The following is a 13898-nucleotide window of genomic DNA, read 5'->3' on the forward strand; positions in this document are numbered from 1 at the left end:
GAATTGAGGACAAGTTGTGGGACCAAGGAAAAAGATTTATTTAGAATGCCAATAAAATAAGAAGCTAGCAAGCTTTGGCCAATGAAGGAGTCTTAACTCAGCATAGGTTTTCAAGCTCCTTTTGTCCTTACACAAGGGGGAAAGAAAGGAGTTGAGGTTAGGACAAGATTGATGAATGAAACTCTAGGTGCCTCTCCAGTGGTCCAGAATGAGATATTGTGAAACCTGGAGGTTGGTACACAGGTAATCACAAGGTCATGATGCTCCCGTACATCTTGAAAATATCTTACTCTTATCTTGGTGTCTTCAGCCTTGAAAGGAGAGGAAAGAGATTAGGGAAGTTTAGGGTAAATCAATCTTGCAGTACCAGTCCTGGAAAAATTCCTTAAATGACTAATGTGTGCAGAGTCAAGCAGAAATCTGACCCAAAGGTTAAGGTACCAAAGGAGACAGATACAATATGGAGGCAGAAATGCCAAGCTTTGTCAACCCGTTTTAGTCACCCATCAGACACTTTTGCAGGCCCAAGTGAGAGTCAGTGCTTTCAGCAAAATCATCCTTAAAGTCCCTGAAAAGTGACCTAGACAACATCATCACCCACACAGCAGCAGTGTTGTCTACAGCGGGTTTTCGTATCACCTGTTGTTATCAAACCCAAGTCTGTTTACTCACCACCTGAAAAGGAGCCCAGTGAATTGAGGACAAGTTGCGAGACCAAGGAAAAAGATTTGTTGAGAATGCCAGCAAAATGAGAAGATGGCAGGCTGCAGCCAATGACTGCAAAGCTAGGGGGAGACTAATGCCATGCTGCCCAGTGGCACCACCTCCAGAGTGAGTGACTTTTAAAATCACCTAAAACCCAGGTGAAGCTAGAGTGTTTATTTAGGTTTTCCCTCAGTTACACAGAGTAAAGAAAAGTTCTTCTATTTTTAAATAGTTGGAGAAAATCAAAATAATAATAGTTGGTGTTGTATTATTGTGCGTTCTACTCCAAAATTTGTATGTTAAAGCACTAACCCCCATGATTATATTTGGAAATAGGACCTTTAAGGAGATAGTCAAATGAGGCCATAAAGGCGGGGATGACCCAACCTGGCTGATGTTCATATAAGGAAGAGACATCAGGGATGCACATGTGCAGAAAAAATCCATGTGAGCACAAAGCAAGTTGACAGCCATCTGCAAGCCAAGAGACTTCAAGAGAAACCAGACACACACCCTGACACTGTACTTCCGGCCTCCAGGACTGTGAGAAAACGTCTGCTGTTTAAGTCATCCATCTGTGGTATTTTGCTACGGCAGTCTGAGCTAATACAGTTAGTGACACATGAAAATTATATGAACATCATAGTTGAGTCCGTTAATAAAATAGCGTTACTTGCTCATTTTCATATTCTCCGGCTGTTTTTTTGCTACATGGCAGAGTTGAGCAGTTTTGTCAGGGGCTGCATGACCTGCAAAGTCTGAAATATTTGCCACCTGGCCCTTCACAGAGCATGTCTGCTGAGCCCTGCTCCAAGCAGCTTGAGCACTTGCTTTTGAATGCCTAAGTATCTTGCTCTCATCCTTACTGGGCAGGACTACCTAAGCAGTGGGTCTTGCTGGGTACTGTGGCTCTCTTTAATCACTGGAAATAACTTAAGAGGGATTGTTTTGCAGGTTAGTGTTGCCTGGGAAGATGGAGTTACATGGCCAAGGAGCTTAGAACATGCCTAAAAATGTTTGCTTTACTTATTTTGAAATATCAAAATAGTAGTATTGGGCACCTACTGGGTCACTTCACTTTATTCCAGTAGGTTCCAATCCCAAAAGGGTTGGGTCCCACTTCTGTTGCCAGTGTCCTGTGCCAAATGACTGGGTCGATAAGCAGACCCTACACCTTACCCTCCCTGCCCATCCAGAATCCTGGGAACTCTGACTCTAGATCTGGTCCCAGACATATCTGCCACACTTCTTAACACAGGTACCCTTCTCTGGGGACACTAGGCAGTGGTGGTTTCCTATCAATACTTGAATGACAACTAATTACAGACTATATCAGTTAATATTTGATATACTAAGTGTTCTATTAATTTTAAAAGAACAATTCATACTTATGAATTTCGAACAAACTTTTTTTAAAAAAAATCATGCTTTCTCTGACCAAATGACATACCAGAGTATGTCTGTTTATTTTTGTTAGCTAAAATCATATGGACTGTCCTGCTACCCTCGTTCCCAAAGTTGCAAATCCCCTATTAGTTTGTTCTAGTTCCTAGGCACCCCCGTGATTCAGCAGACAGGGTGGAAGACAGCCCTGGGTGTAGGGGTAAAGATGCTGATTTGGCCTAAGGGAGGTGTGGGAAGGCATTACAGAATAGATATCTTTCTCTAGTCTCCAATGTGGAATCCGTAACCCAGGGCATCTTAGGAACTCTCAAAACACCAACTGTCTCCCTCTTGGTAGTTCCCAGCTTAGCAACAAACATGAAACACAGCAATGAAGAGCTAAAAATATCACAAAGAATGGCACTGCAGCATTCATGGAGACACTGATCAAGATTAAGGACACAAGACAGCTGGGTCTGTCCACCTTGGTGGCTTGTGCCACACTAGGAAGCAGCATTCCTGTTCCACACTTGTTTGTAAATCACATAGCTGATTTTCCAGAGTTAATGAAAAAACCTCTGGAGATGAGTGAAGGCTGCCACGTACATTCAACCTAGTAAATATTCAGTTTGGAAAATTAGAGACCATACATCCATACTGAGAGGAAACTGGAAGAATGAGGATAGAAATCCTGTCGCTTTCCCAGTGTGCCCTGATTAGTTAGCTTTTTTTCTACATTTTCCAATTTTTATTCCCATCATTTGCTAATACACTTCTTCACTCTTGTAGGCACTCCTGATTATCTCTCACTAAACCAAAGTAAATTATTAATAGTTCCTAAATGTCACATTCTTATCCCTTTGAAGAATCCTTCTTGAGAATCATGGTTTACTAGAAATAAACAGCCAAAATATTTAGGCCTTACAGAAACAGTCACCTCATCTGTGCTCTTAAATTCAATATGCACAGCAATAGGTAGTGTTGAAACAGGGAAGAGGATTTAGAAACTGTATTACCAACACTTAAGTTCCCCTGATCCAAGGGGGATACATTCCAAGGCCCCCAGTGGATGCCTAAAACCATGGATATTACCAGTCTATTTATATTTTTCCTACATGGAAACCTTAAGTTAGGTTTTAGTAAGAGATTGGTAACAACAACTAATAATAAAATAGAACAATTAAAAACATACTATAATAAAACATCAATGTTTTATTACAAGTAAAAATGTTACTTGAACACCAATACTATGATAGTGAGAAAGGTGATCTGATAACTGAGAGCTGCTAAGTGACTAAATAATGGGTAGCATATACAGCATGAGCATGGACACACTGGGCAATGGGATGACTCACGTCCCACATGGGATGGATGGGACAGTGCAAGATTTCATCATGCTACTCAAAGTGGTGTATAATTTAAAACTTAGGAATTATTTCTGAAATTTTTCATCTAACATTTTCAGACTGTGGTTGACCACAGGTAACTGGAACCATACAAGAAACCATGAATAGAAGGGTCAACTTATATACAGAGGGAGCATATAAAAGCTGTCCTGGGGCTTTTCCCTTTGATGTGCTGTCACTCTTTCTTCAGCTCAGTCCAAAGTAGTGTGTGATGCATTTGTGTATAAGACTGAACTGTGGCCAAGCGACATGGCACAAGCTTGTAATCGCAACAGCTCAGGAAGCTGAGGCAGGAGGATCCCGAGTTCAAAGCCAGCTTCGGCAATTTAGTGAGGCACTAAGCAACTCAGTGAGACCCTCTCTGTAAAAGAAGTACAAAAAGGGGTGGGGGTGGGGCTGGGGCTGTAACTCAGTGGCAGAGCACTTGCCTAGCGCATGAGGCACTGGGTTCACTCCTTAGCAACTAAATAAAACTCCTTAGCAAATAAATAAAATAAAGGCATGCTGTCCATATACAACTACAAAAAAATCAAAAAACAAATTAAAAAATGGCTGAGAGGCTGGGGATATAGCTCAGTTGGTAGAGTGCTTGCCCTGAGGTCAATCCCTGGTAAACTCCCACCCCCAATAAAAGACTGAACTGTGTGCAAGGAGAAAGAAGAGCCTGATGAATCAACTGACCAGGGAGGCCAAGGAAATTTGTACACTAGTAGTATTGACCATGACCACCTCCTTCCTGACAACTAAGAACAGGAGGTTTGTTTTCAAAACAAACATTTTTTTTTAAAAAATGACAGCTCCCTTATAATCACACATTCATGGATTAATCAAAGCTATCCCCTAGTCTAGAAAGGACATAAAGTATAGGCAGCTGAAATGCCAGCTACTGATCCAAAACTTTCAAGATGGCTTCTCTCTCCAAACTTCTACACTACTCATTAAACACAGATTGCATACTAGCAACCTGCAGACCAATTCATCCTACATATATGCTTGCTAAGTGTCTTTAAAATTTTGATGTAGCTGGCAATGGGCTAGGAGAGTTCACATAACATCTGGATTTCCTGAGTCTCTGAAAAAAATTAGAAAATCTGCCCCCACAGGGCAACAACCAACTGGAGCTAACAACTGTTAAGAGTGTATGAAGCATGGTGTGGTGGTGCATGCCTGTAACCTCAGCGGCTGAGGCAGGGGATCACCAGTTCAAAGTCAGCCTCAGCAATTTAGCAAGGCACTAAGCAATTCAGTGAAAGCCTCTCTCTAAAATACAAAAAGGGATGGGGAGGTGGGTCAGTAGGTAAGCATCCCTGGATTCAATCCCTGGCACAAAAACAAAACAAAACTGTGTGAGCTTCTTGCTGTCCCCACCGCTGCCTTACATCCTGTCAGTTTCACTCATTTATGTTATCTGCCTTCCATTTACATAAATCTGCTTTCTTATCAAATGCCCCACCCCAACCAGACCCTGAACACTCCCTTCCTGGATTCCATAATCACTAGCGCAGTGAGGGATCCATGTGATAGCTGGAAAAGAATCCCTGGATTCTGCAATATGTTTTTAACCATTATATTCTTTACAATGATAGAAATCTCCCTAATAGCTCTAAAGCTTTCTGTGGGATGAAAACAGTTCCTGACCACAGATTCTGTCCTTCAGTTCTCCTTTTTCCCATTACTGCACCAATCTCCCTGGTCCTGGGTTCTCTTGCAAGGAGACCCTGTGGTGGGGAAATTTCTAGCAGGTTTTTTCACAGCATGATCAAATTCTCAGTGAATAGATTTTTTGTTTGTTTGTTTGCTTTTTTAATTATTTATTAAAAGCCCTAATGCAGCTAAGTTTCTTCAATTTACCCCACCAGGCTCTTCTGGAGTCTGTTCCAAGTGAGAAGTTAAAAAGTTTATGAAACAAAGCAAAGCTCAGGGGCTAAACAGTCTTCACTGTGCTCTCAGATGCCCGGCTTCAAAGTCCCCATTTTGATCCTGATTTGGCATCTCTAAACCCAGACGATGTAGAGAATGTGCAAAGAAGCGAGGAAGCCTGCAGACCAAGTGGAGTTCCTCCTTCCTGGACCCCAGGGCAGGCAGCATCAATTGACGGGCATGCAGATGAAGGGGGATGTGTCGGGCCTTGGACTGTTTCAGTCCCAACTTCTTCAGAATTCCAACAGGAAGCTTCTACAAAAGAAAAGAGAGACCCTTGAGAGCATGACTACCCTTGTACACCCTTGACCAGCATGCAGAGTCAGGACTCCCACTTAAATCTAACCCACCCCCTGGAAAACCCAGTAATGGATAGTTTGCTTTAGTGGCATGTCTAGGAAGGGTTCAGAAACCAGGTAAGGAAAAAACCACACCAAAGAAGTTCTTATTGGCTAATACTCTGCCCTTGCAAGAGAATAAACTACAAGATTAAAGATGAAAAAGATTACTCCATAGTTCTTTAGCATGAAAGGTAGCTTTTAGTTTTAGAAAGATTCTTCCCCTTGCCCACAGCTTCCCAACAAAATCTGATGCTAACCAAGTAAAGGAGTAAGATTTTGCTAATAGATCTTGAAGCTCCAAAAGAATAAGAAAATTTGATAATCAATATAGTACCATGTCTGGAAACAATACTTGTCATGACTCGCTTCAGAGTTTCAACAAAAAGAAAACTCAAGGGCTGGGGAAATAGCTCAGTCGGTAGAGTGCTTGCCTTGTAAGCACAAGGCCCTGGGTTCGATCCCCAGCATCCCCCCACCCCCCCCCCCAGAAAAAAAAAAAAAGAAAACTCAAGTGCTCTCCCTTATTGGTTTAATACTCCCTATTAAACCAGTATTACCTGGGGGGCCAACCTATTCCAGTCTGAGTACTTGTGATCACCAAGGACTGGGCAATCCAATCCAAAAGACAGATGAACTCGAAGTTGATGTTTCACTCCTTGGGAGAGAGAAGGACTTATGAGAAACTACGGAAACAATGTTAGCGTTGGCCATCTTACTTCAAATCATATTAAATCAAAGCACAGTAAACTGACAAAGCCCTAACTACAGTAAGTTACAGAGAATATTGTAATAAGCTATAAGCTATACAGCACCAGCCAACTTAAATACTTTAGATAACCACCACCATGAAGTTGGCATCTACCATTACCCAATTTTTTAATAATTTTACTGCATAATGATTGATAAATAGTATTTTCTGCACATTTAAAAACTATAGTAAGATATACATAAAATTTCCCACTTAACCACTTTTAAGTATGCAGTTCATAGCATTAGATATGTTCACATTGTTTTGTAAGCATCACCACCATTTCTAGAAGTCTTTCATCTTTCCAAACTGACACTCTGTACCCATTATATAATGATTACCCATCACTCCCCTCTTCCTCCCAACCCCAACCGAAGCTTTTGGCAACCACCACCCTCTGTTTCTTACTACACTCATTACCTCATATAAGTAGAATCTTACAGCCATCTGTGCTTTTGTGTCTGGTTTATTTTACTTAGTGAAATGTCTTCAAGATTCACCCAGGTTGAAGTATGTATCAAAATTTTCTTTAACTCCTTTTCTTTTTTTTTTGGTACTGGAGATTGAACCCAGGAACACTTATCATTGAGCTACATCATTCCCACTTCTTCTTTTTTTTTTTTTTGTTTTTTGAGACAGGGTCTCATTAATTGCCAAGGCTGGCATCAAACTGGTAATACTCCATCTCAACCTCCTCAGTCCTAGGATTGAAGGCAGGCATGACCACACCCAACTGTATTTTTAAATAGTTATTCAAAATGTATTCTTCTGCAACCCACAATCATCCCTCTGGAAGACTGTCTTAGAGCAGTAACAAAAGCACATGGTCACTGGGCATTGTGGTGCACACCTGTAATCCCAGCGGCTCCGGAGGTTGAGGCAGGAGGATTCTAAGTTCAAAGCCAGTCTTAGCAAAAGCAAGGTGCTAAGCAACTCAGTGAGATCCTGTCTCTAAATAAAATACAAAATAGGGCTGGGGATGTGGCTCACTGGTTGAGTGCCCCTGAGTTCAATCCCCAGGATCAAAAAAAAAAAAAAAAAAAAAAAAAAAAGCATATGGTCACAGAAGTGAGCTAACCCTTCAGCCTACCACCCACAGATTTAGGGGCTCAGAACAAGGGGAGAGCCAAGCACAAGGCGCAGAACAAAGTACAGTAGCTACCTTGCATCAAAATGGGGTACCCTCACCAGTAACAGGCTGGAGCTCCACAAGGGCAGATGAGAGAGTGCTGCTGAGCACCTTGTACTGAGTCACAGCAACATGGGCACTCCGATTGGTCCGCACTTTCACCATTTTACCACTGTCCATGCGGTAGCTTGGAGACAACGTCATCTGAAGATAAAGTAATCAAAATGTAATTTCCAAGGAAGAACAGAAACCCATACCTGTGGGAGGCAGCTTGCCCACCTTGTGGTGTTGCTTCTGGCCTTGCACCTCCTTTTCGAGGATAGGAATGTCCACAACTCCTGCTGAGGGCATGGGGACACGCACAGTGACGGCCCTGGGGGAGACACACAGACAGCTGCTTTAGCCATGTAAGTCAGAGAGGAGCTCCTGGGATTTGCCTTTATAGAGGATTTCACTCCAGACCTTTTGTATTAACATGGGAATTTCTTATGAGCTTTTATGCCTGTCTATGATGAGAGGGAGACCACCAATAAAAGAGATTCAGAATGAGAGACTGAGCTGTGACTGAAGTTCCTGTGACTTTTGGGGGCACGGATCCTTCCTGATTTACCTATATAACAAATAGGGTAGGGTGGTCCTGTGAGTTTGTCATTTATTGTGAGTGGTCCATTTATTCGTTCATTTAGCCTATGATCAGAACCCACTATCTTTCATTTCTTAAAAAAAGAAAAACAGGACATAGAATCCTATTCTCCCAATTTTAACTGTGCAAATCCACTTTTAAAGGCTGGAATGAAAGACCATGTTATTAATATAATTTTTTCCTTCTTCTCACATATTCTATAATTATTTATAGAATATTTTGCATGACTTTAGTAATAAAAGACCTAGGCATATAAGTAGTATCCTGCTTTTAGGCTAAGCATTATACCAAGAGAATCATGTGGTATTCTCCAAGAATAATCTCTTATTATAATGGTTCTTAAATTTGATTGTACATCCTAGTCATTTATAACTTTTTTTTCTTACAGTACTAGGGATCAATCCCAGGGCCTCACACACGCTTGGCAGGTGCTTTACCATTATGCTACATCCCCAGCCCCAGTTTGTGGAGCTTTTCTTAAAATATAGACACCAATTCCCACAGCCACCAGATTTATGAATAAGAACTTCTGTGGGTGGGTCTTAAGCACACAGACTTTTAAAAAATATTTAAATAGCACAAAGATTTTTAAAGGGTTCCCCAGATCACAAACTGTCTGAAAAATCTGTAAAAAAACAAAAGGACTAACATCCAAAATATAAATTTTTTCAGAGCAAACAGAAAATAATAACCCAATAGGAAAATAGGCAAAGGAGAAGTAGTCTATTAGTCTAAAAAAGGGAAATTCAACCAACCAATAAACACAAAAAGACAGGAAATATCACTAGTATAGAGGGAAATAGAAAATATCCTCCCCACGCCCCCATCAGAGTGGCAAGCTTTTTAAAAATGCTTTGGTTTGGGCTGGTATTGTGGCCCAGTAGCCAAGCACTTGCCTAGCATGTGTGAGGCACTGGGTTCAATTCCCAGTACCACATATAAATGAATGAATGAAATAAAGGTCTATCAACATCTTTAAAAAAAAATAAAAAAATAAACGCTTTGGTTAGTATAAGGGAAAGTGGGTATTGACTACCACTCATGAGAGTATAAAGTGACATAACCTTTTGGGAGAGTAGTTTGGGTAATATTAAAATATCAAGCATGTACACCCTTCAACCCAGTGATTGTTTCTAGGATTTTTCTAAAAATATTGCTATAGTTTGAATGTGGTTTGTTCACGCCAAAATTCATGTTGAAATTTAATTGCCACTGTAATAGTATTGGGGGGTAGGCACTTTAAAAAGTGATTAGGATGTTAAGAAGGATGAATGCTGGATCGTTACCACATGTGTGAACTATTACAACGCAAGGCTGCCTTCCTGTTTCCTCTCTTCCACACATGCCCGCTTGCCCTACCACTTTCTGCCATGAGTAGAAGCAGCACACCAGCATCATGCTCTTGGACTTCCCAGACTCCAGTACTATAAACCAAAATAAAACTCTTTACTTTACAAATTACTTAGGCTCAGGTATTGTTATAGCAACAAAAAATGAACTGAAATACAGTCCCATATTCATTACAATAGACTCTGAGAAATGAGAAGTTATCTATATATCTATCCATACAGTAGAATACCACAGAGAACCTACAAAGGGGACAGCTGTAAATGTACAAAATGCTCTCCAAGGTATGTGATCCAGATGAAATCAGCAGGGTGCAAAGCAGTGTGTAAATAATACAATAATGTGTTTATATATGCCCAGTATACCTCTTGCAGTTTACATAAGCTACTGGTAAAAGCAAGTGCCGTTGGGGAAGGGAACTGCATAGATGCAGAACAGAGGTTTTCTCCATTAGCTCATGCATCCTTTTTTTTTTTTTAAAAAAAAAGTAGTGGCTGGGGATGTTGCTCAATGGTAGAGTGCCTGCCTAGCACGTGTAAGGTACTGGGTTCCATCCTCAGCACCACATAAAAAAATAAATGAATAAAATAAAGCTAAAAATTTTTTAAAAAATGAGGTAGACCTATGTGTACTAACAAGGAAAGATCCCTAAAACATGAGTTAAGGGTATATGTGTGGGGGGGAGCAGAATGCAAACTGTATGATGTGAAAAATGTGTCAAAATATGTGATATGTATATATACGTGGTATCTGTGATGTGTATACGTACATGTATATAGGTACATACACAAATACTGAATATATGAGACATGTGTAAATCAATTAAGGACCAGAGGAATAAAAATTAAACAGATTACAGTGGTTGCTACCACAAGGGAAGGGACTAGAATGGCAGAGTGGGTTGATTCTCCAGAGGCTTTTTGCTTTTATCTTTGTTGTTTCACTATTTCAACCAAGAATTAAATCATATATTTTGTGTAGGATTAATTAATAGTTCTGATGTGCAATCATAATTAAAAAGCACTATTTTATCAGACTCTTTAATATTCCAAGCACCAAATCTGTTTTAAATATTTTTTATATCCTCATAGGTTCTAGTGCAGGGCCTTCTACTAATAGTTGTTGCTATATGATGGATGAACAGATGAAAGAGATGCCTCCATTTATACCATCTCTACTTCCATCAATGGTCCTCATACCAATACTTCTTTGTCACCTGACGGGTTCTAAACATCTCTTGGACTTGATGTGCCACATCTTTCTCCCAAGCCAACACCATTACGCCTGTAGTTTCCTTGTCTAGTCGGTGACACAGATGTAAAGGCTCTGCCTTGTGGCCATTAAGTATCTTTGCAAGGATGGGCAGTACATCACTGATGCAGAGCTGGACCCCAGGACCACCTAAGGGAAAAGTCAGAGGTTTGAGAGCTTTCACCAAAGAACTTTCTTAGGAGAAAATTCATCACTCCAAAAACTGTCAATGTTTTCTAGAGCTGTACTACTAAGGTAGTACAGGGACTAGCGACACCAATATACCCAAAGATCTCTCTAGCTGTAAATGAATCTCGAATCCCCAACTCAGGTTACCAAGTCAGAATCTGCCTTTTAACAAACTGCCCAACTGACTAATAGGCAATTAAAGTTTAAGAAATGCTGTTCTAGACTATGTGTCTTTCTCCTGGACATACTTTGCAGAACCTTAAGGCACTCTTGGTCATTATAGAAGAGTGGTTAAGGGGATGCTTTGGGATTAGACATTACTAGGTTCTACTCTTTGTACTCACCTAAGTAGCCATTTGGCCTCAGAAGGTTACTTATATTTCCAATTTTGTTTTCTCATGTAAAAAAAAAAAGGTAAATAACTGGAAAATAATTTCACTGGGGAATGGTAAGACAAAAACAGTTTTGAGAGCTAAAAGAGAAAAAAATTATGTAAAATACCTGGTAATGCCTACTTTAATTCTTTGTCTTTATGCACAACTTTCCCTATCTCTCCACCAAAAGCATTACCTTCTTCTAGAAAAAAATTCCTTCTCCCTCTCCAACTTTTTCACAAATGCATTTTTCCCTATCAATCTTTTCTGACTCACTTCAGCTGCCCCTTATCACTACATTCAGCATTTATTTATTTAAAGACATATCTGAGCACAGTGGCTCCGGAGGCTGGACAGGAGGATCGAGAGTTCAAAGCCAGCCTCAGCAACTTATCAAGGCACTAAGCAACTCAGTTAGACCCTGTCCTGAATAAAATACAAAAAAGGGCTGGGGATTTGGTTCAGTGGTCAAGTGCCCCTGAGTTCAATCCCCAGTACAAAAAAAAAAAAAAAAAAAAAAAAAAAAAAAAGGCATATCTTAGTGTCCCTTAAATTCCAGATATTCTGAAGTTTTGTCAGGTATGCTCCAACACAAACACACCTCTCTTATGTTATTTCCTCTTTCCCAGTTTTGTGTGTTTGTTTTCTTTTGTTTTTGAAACAGGGTCTATGTTACCCAGGTTGGCCTAGAACTCCCAATCCTCCTGCCTCAGCTTCCCAAGTATTTGGGATTATAGGTACTTGTCACTGTACCTATCTCTCTTTCCCAGTTTTCATGGAAAATAAGCTGAGGACTAAGAACATACAGCCTTTGTATTTTTCTACAGTAGTCCCTGTGGTAGTCTGCACACAACATTCCAGGAATGGTTGCTGTCAAATTTGGAAATGGGTTTATCTTATTTATGTCTGTGTCCTTGGTAGTAACTTATAAAGGATAATACTCTACAGAGGTTTAATTAATTTGAATGCAAGAGTGCCTCACGTGTAATGCTTCATAGTTGCCCCTAGTTGAAGCATAAAGCAGTAACAGGTCCCTCTCCCCTGCCCACATGGTTCTTACCATGGACAGGGAGACCGTAGGGCTTACTGATGACCACAAGGTCCTTGTCCTGGTGGAGAATCCCCCGGCTCAGTGCCTTTGCAAGGACGTTAGGGTGAACTCGCTGCAGCTGCCCTGTGAACCGCACTAGTTCTTGCACTCTCCGCTGAATAGGGTTAGTAGGTTCCTACCGGGAGAAAAAGGAGCAGTGGGAATGCCTGGTGATTAATAGTAAGGAAAGGCCTTCAATAAGGGTGAGGATTTAGGTAGGGAATGACTTTACCTTTGCATTAGACTCATGCCTCCCTCAAGTAGCTGGAGAGCATGCATAGGTGTCTCTCTTACCCATGCGGTGGTTAGAACTGAGCCAGCAAATAGCAAAGACCCAGCCCACCCGAACGCCATGTGACCCTACTACCTATCCCCTCCGCGGTCTCCCAGTTCTCCCACATCCTCTACCTTTACTTACTCGCTCTCGGAGGACCCTCCTACCTCACACCCTGCCTGGGAAATCGCGCGCACTGCCTCTTGGGAGTCGTGGTCCTTTCAGGCTCACCGGCTTTTTCGTCTCTTGTTCCCGTTGCTGGGCTCGGAGCCTCTCCGCCAATCTCTGGGCATTCAGAGGACTAGTAGCAGCAGCGGTGGAACAAAATGCCTTTGAGACGAGAGTGAAGAGACTCCCCGAACGCGGGCCGGTACCCCGGATCCAGACGCCAGGCGCACCACAGCTGGGCGCCGCCATCTTGCCAAGGGAGGGGCAGGTTACGACCCACGTGGAGAGGAGTGACGAGAAGGAGGTGGGAGTGGGTAGGCTCCTCGAGTCACGTGTAGAGGGCGGGGCCTGAGGGTCACGTGGGCGGTGCGCGCTCAGTGCGGCTGCGCCGGCCGGTAGCTGCAGCTGGAGCGGTGGCGTTTGGAGGAGACTCGGTGAGTGTATGGGGAAGCCGAGCTGGGACTGGGAAATGCCCGTGCCTCAAGGTTTTTCGCGTCCCTAGGATCTCTGTTCTTGGAAAGCACAGCCCTGGAAAGCGGTTGTCCCTTTGGGACCCAACCCCATTCAGAAACACTTCCCCGCCCCCGCGCCTTCTTAGAAGCGAAGCCCCACAGACGCTTGCCCCACAGCCCTCCCAGACACCTACTTCGCCCCTCTTGGCAACCACATCTTTGGCGTGGACGCGACGTGTACCCTCTCGCTTCCTTACCTCTCGACCTCCGGAGATGCCCGGATCTCTAGCCTCTCCACCCCTCGCCTTCTGACTCCTTGTCTCTTTGTTCTTGTTGTAACCTGCTCTCTCTTCGTCTTCCAAGGATGATGGCCCCTGTTCCGTCCAAAGCCCCCCTAGCCGATATTTCCTACGTAGGGTTTCTTCTGTCCTTCCTCAGGAATTCATATCTTGCGGTCTCCTCCTTTGTACCTTCTCAA

General features: G+C 42.2%; 2 protein-coding genes across 5 annotated transcripts in view; one reads left to right on the forward strand and one right to left on the reverse strand.

Moving 5' to 3' along the window:
* Positions 1-3304: 3304 nt before the first annotated feature.
* Positions 3305-13239, reverse strand: Rpusd4 (RNA pseudouridine synthase D4). 2 transcript variants are annotated; one of them, XM_047567664.1, is made up of 7 exons: positions 13032-13239; positions 12497-12662; positions 10822-11023; positions 7912-8005; positions 7692-7836; positions 6313-6410; positions 3307-5669 (listed from the first exon to the last, which is right to left on the reverse strand). In XM_047567664.1, exons 1-7 carry the CDS (start codon positions 13215-13217, stop codon positions 5430-5432), a joined length of 1131 nt encoding a protein of 376 aa, XP_047423620.1. In that variant the 5' UTR covers positions 13218-13239; the 3' UTR covers positions 3307-5429. The 2 variants fall into 2 exon arrangements, with proteins under 2 accessions (XP_047423622.1, XP_047423620.1); XM_047567666.1 differs by lacking the exon at positions 7692-7836 and having other exon boundaries at positions 3305-5669; positions 7890-8005.
* An 85-nt stretch (positions 13240-13324) lies between these two features.
* Positions 13325-13898, forward strand: part of Fam118b (family with sequence similarity 118 member B) — a 45218-nt gene continuing 44644 nt past the window's right edge. For 2 of the 3 annotated variants that reach the window (XM_047517602.1, XM_047517606.1), the window contains exon 1: positions 13325-13402. The gene's annotated coding sequence lies outside the window, so the exon portion shown is untranslated. The remainder of the gene's footprint in view (positions 13403-13898) is intronic. The other variant, XM_047517605.1, reaches the window with a different exon arrangement.

This window comes from Sciurus carolinensis, chromosome 11, assembly GCF_902686445.1.
Source record: "Sciurus carolinensis chromosome 11, mSciCar1.2, whole genome shotgun sequence".
NCBI lineage: Eukaryota > Metazoa > Chordata > Mammalia > Rodentia > Sciuridae > Sciurus > Sciurus carolinensis.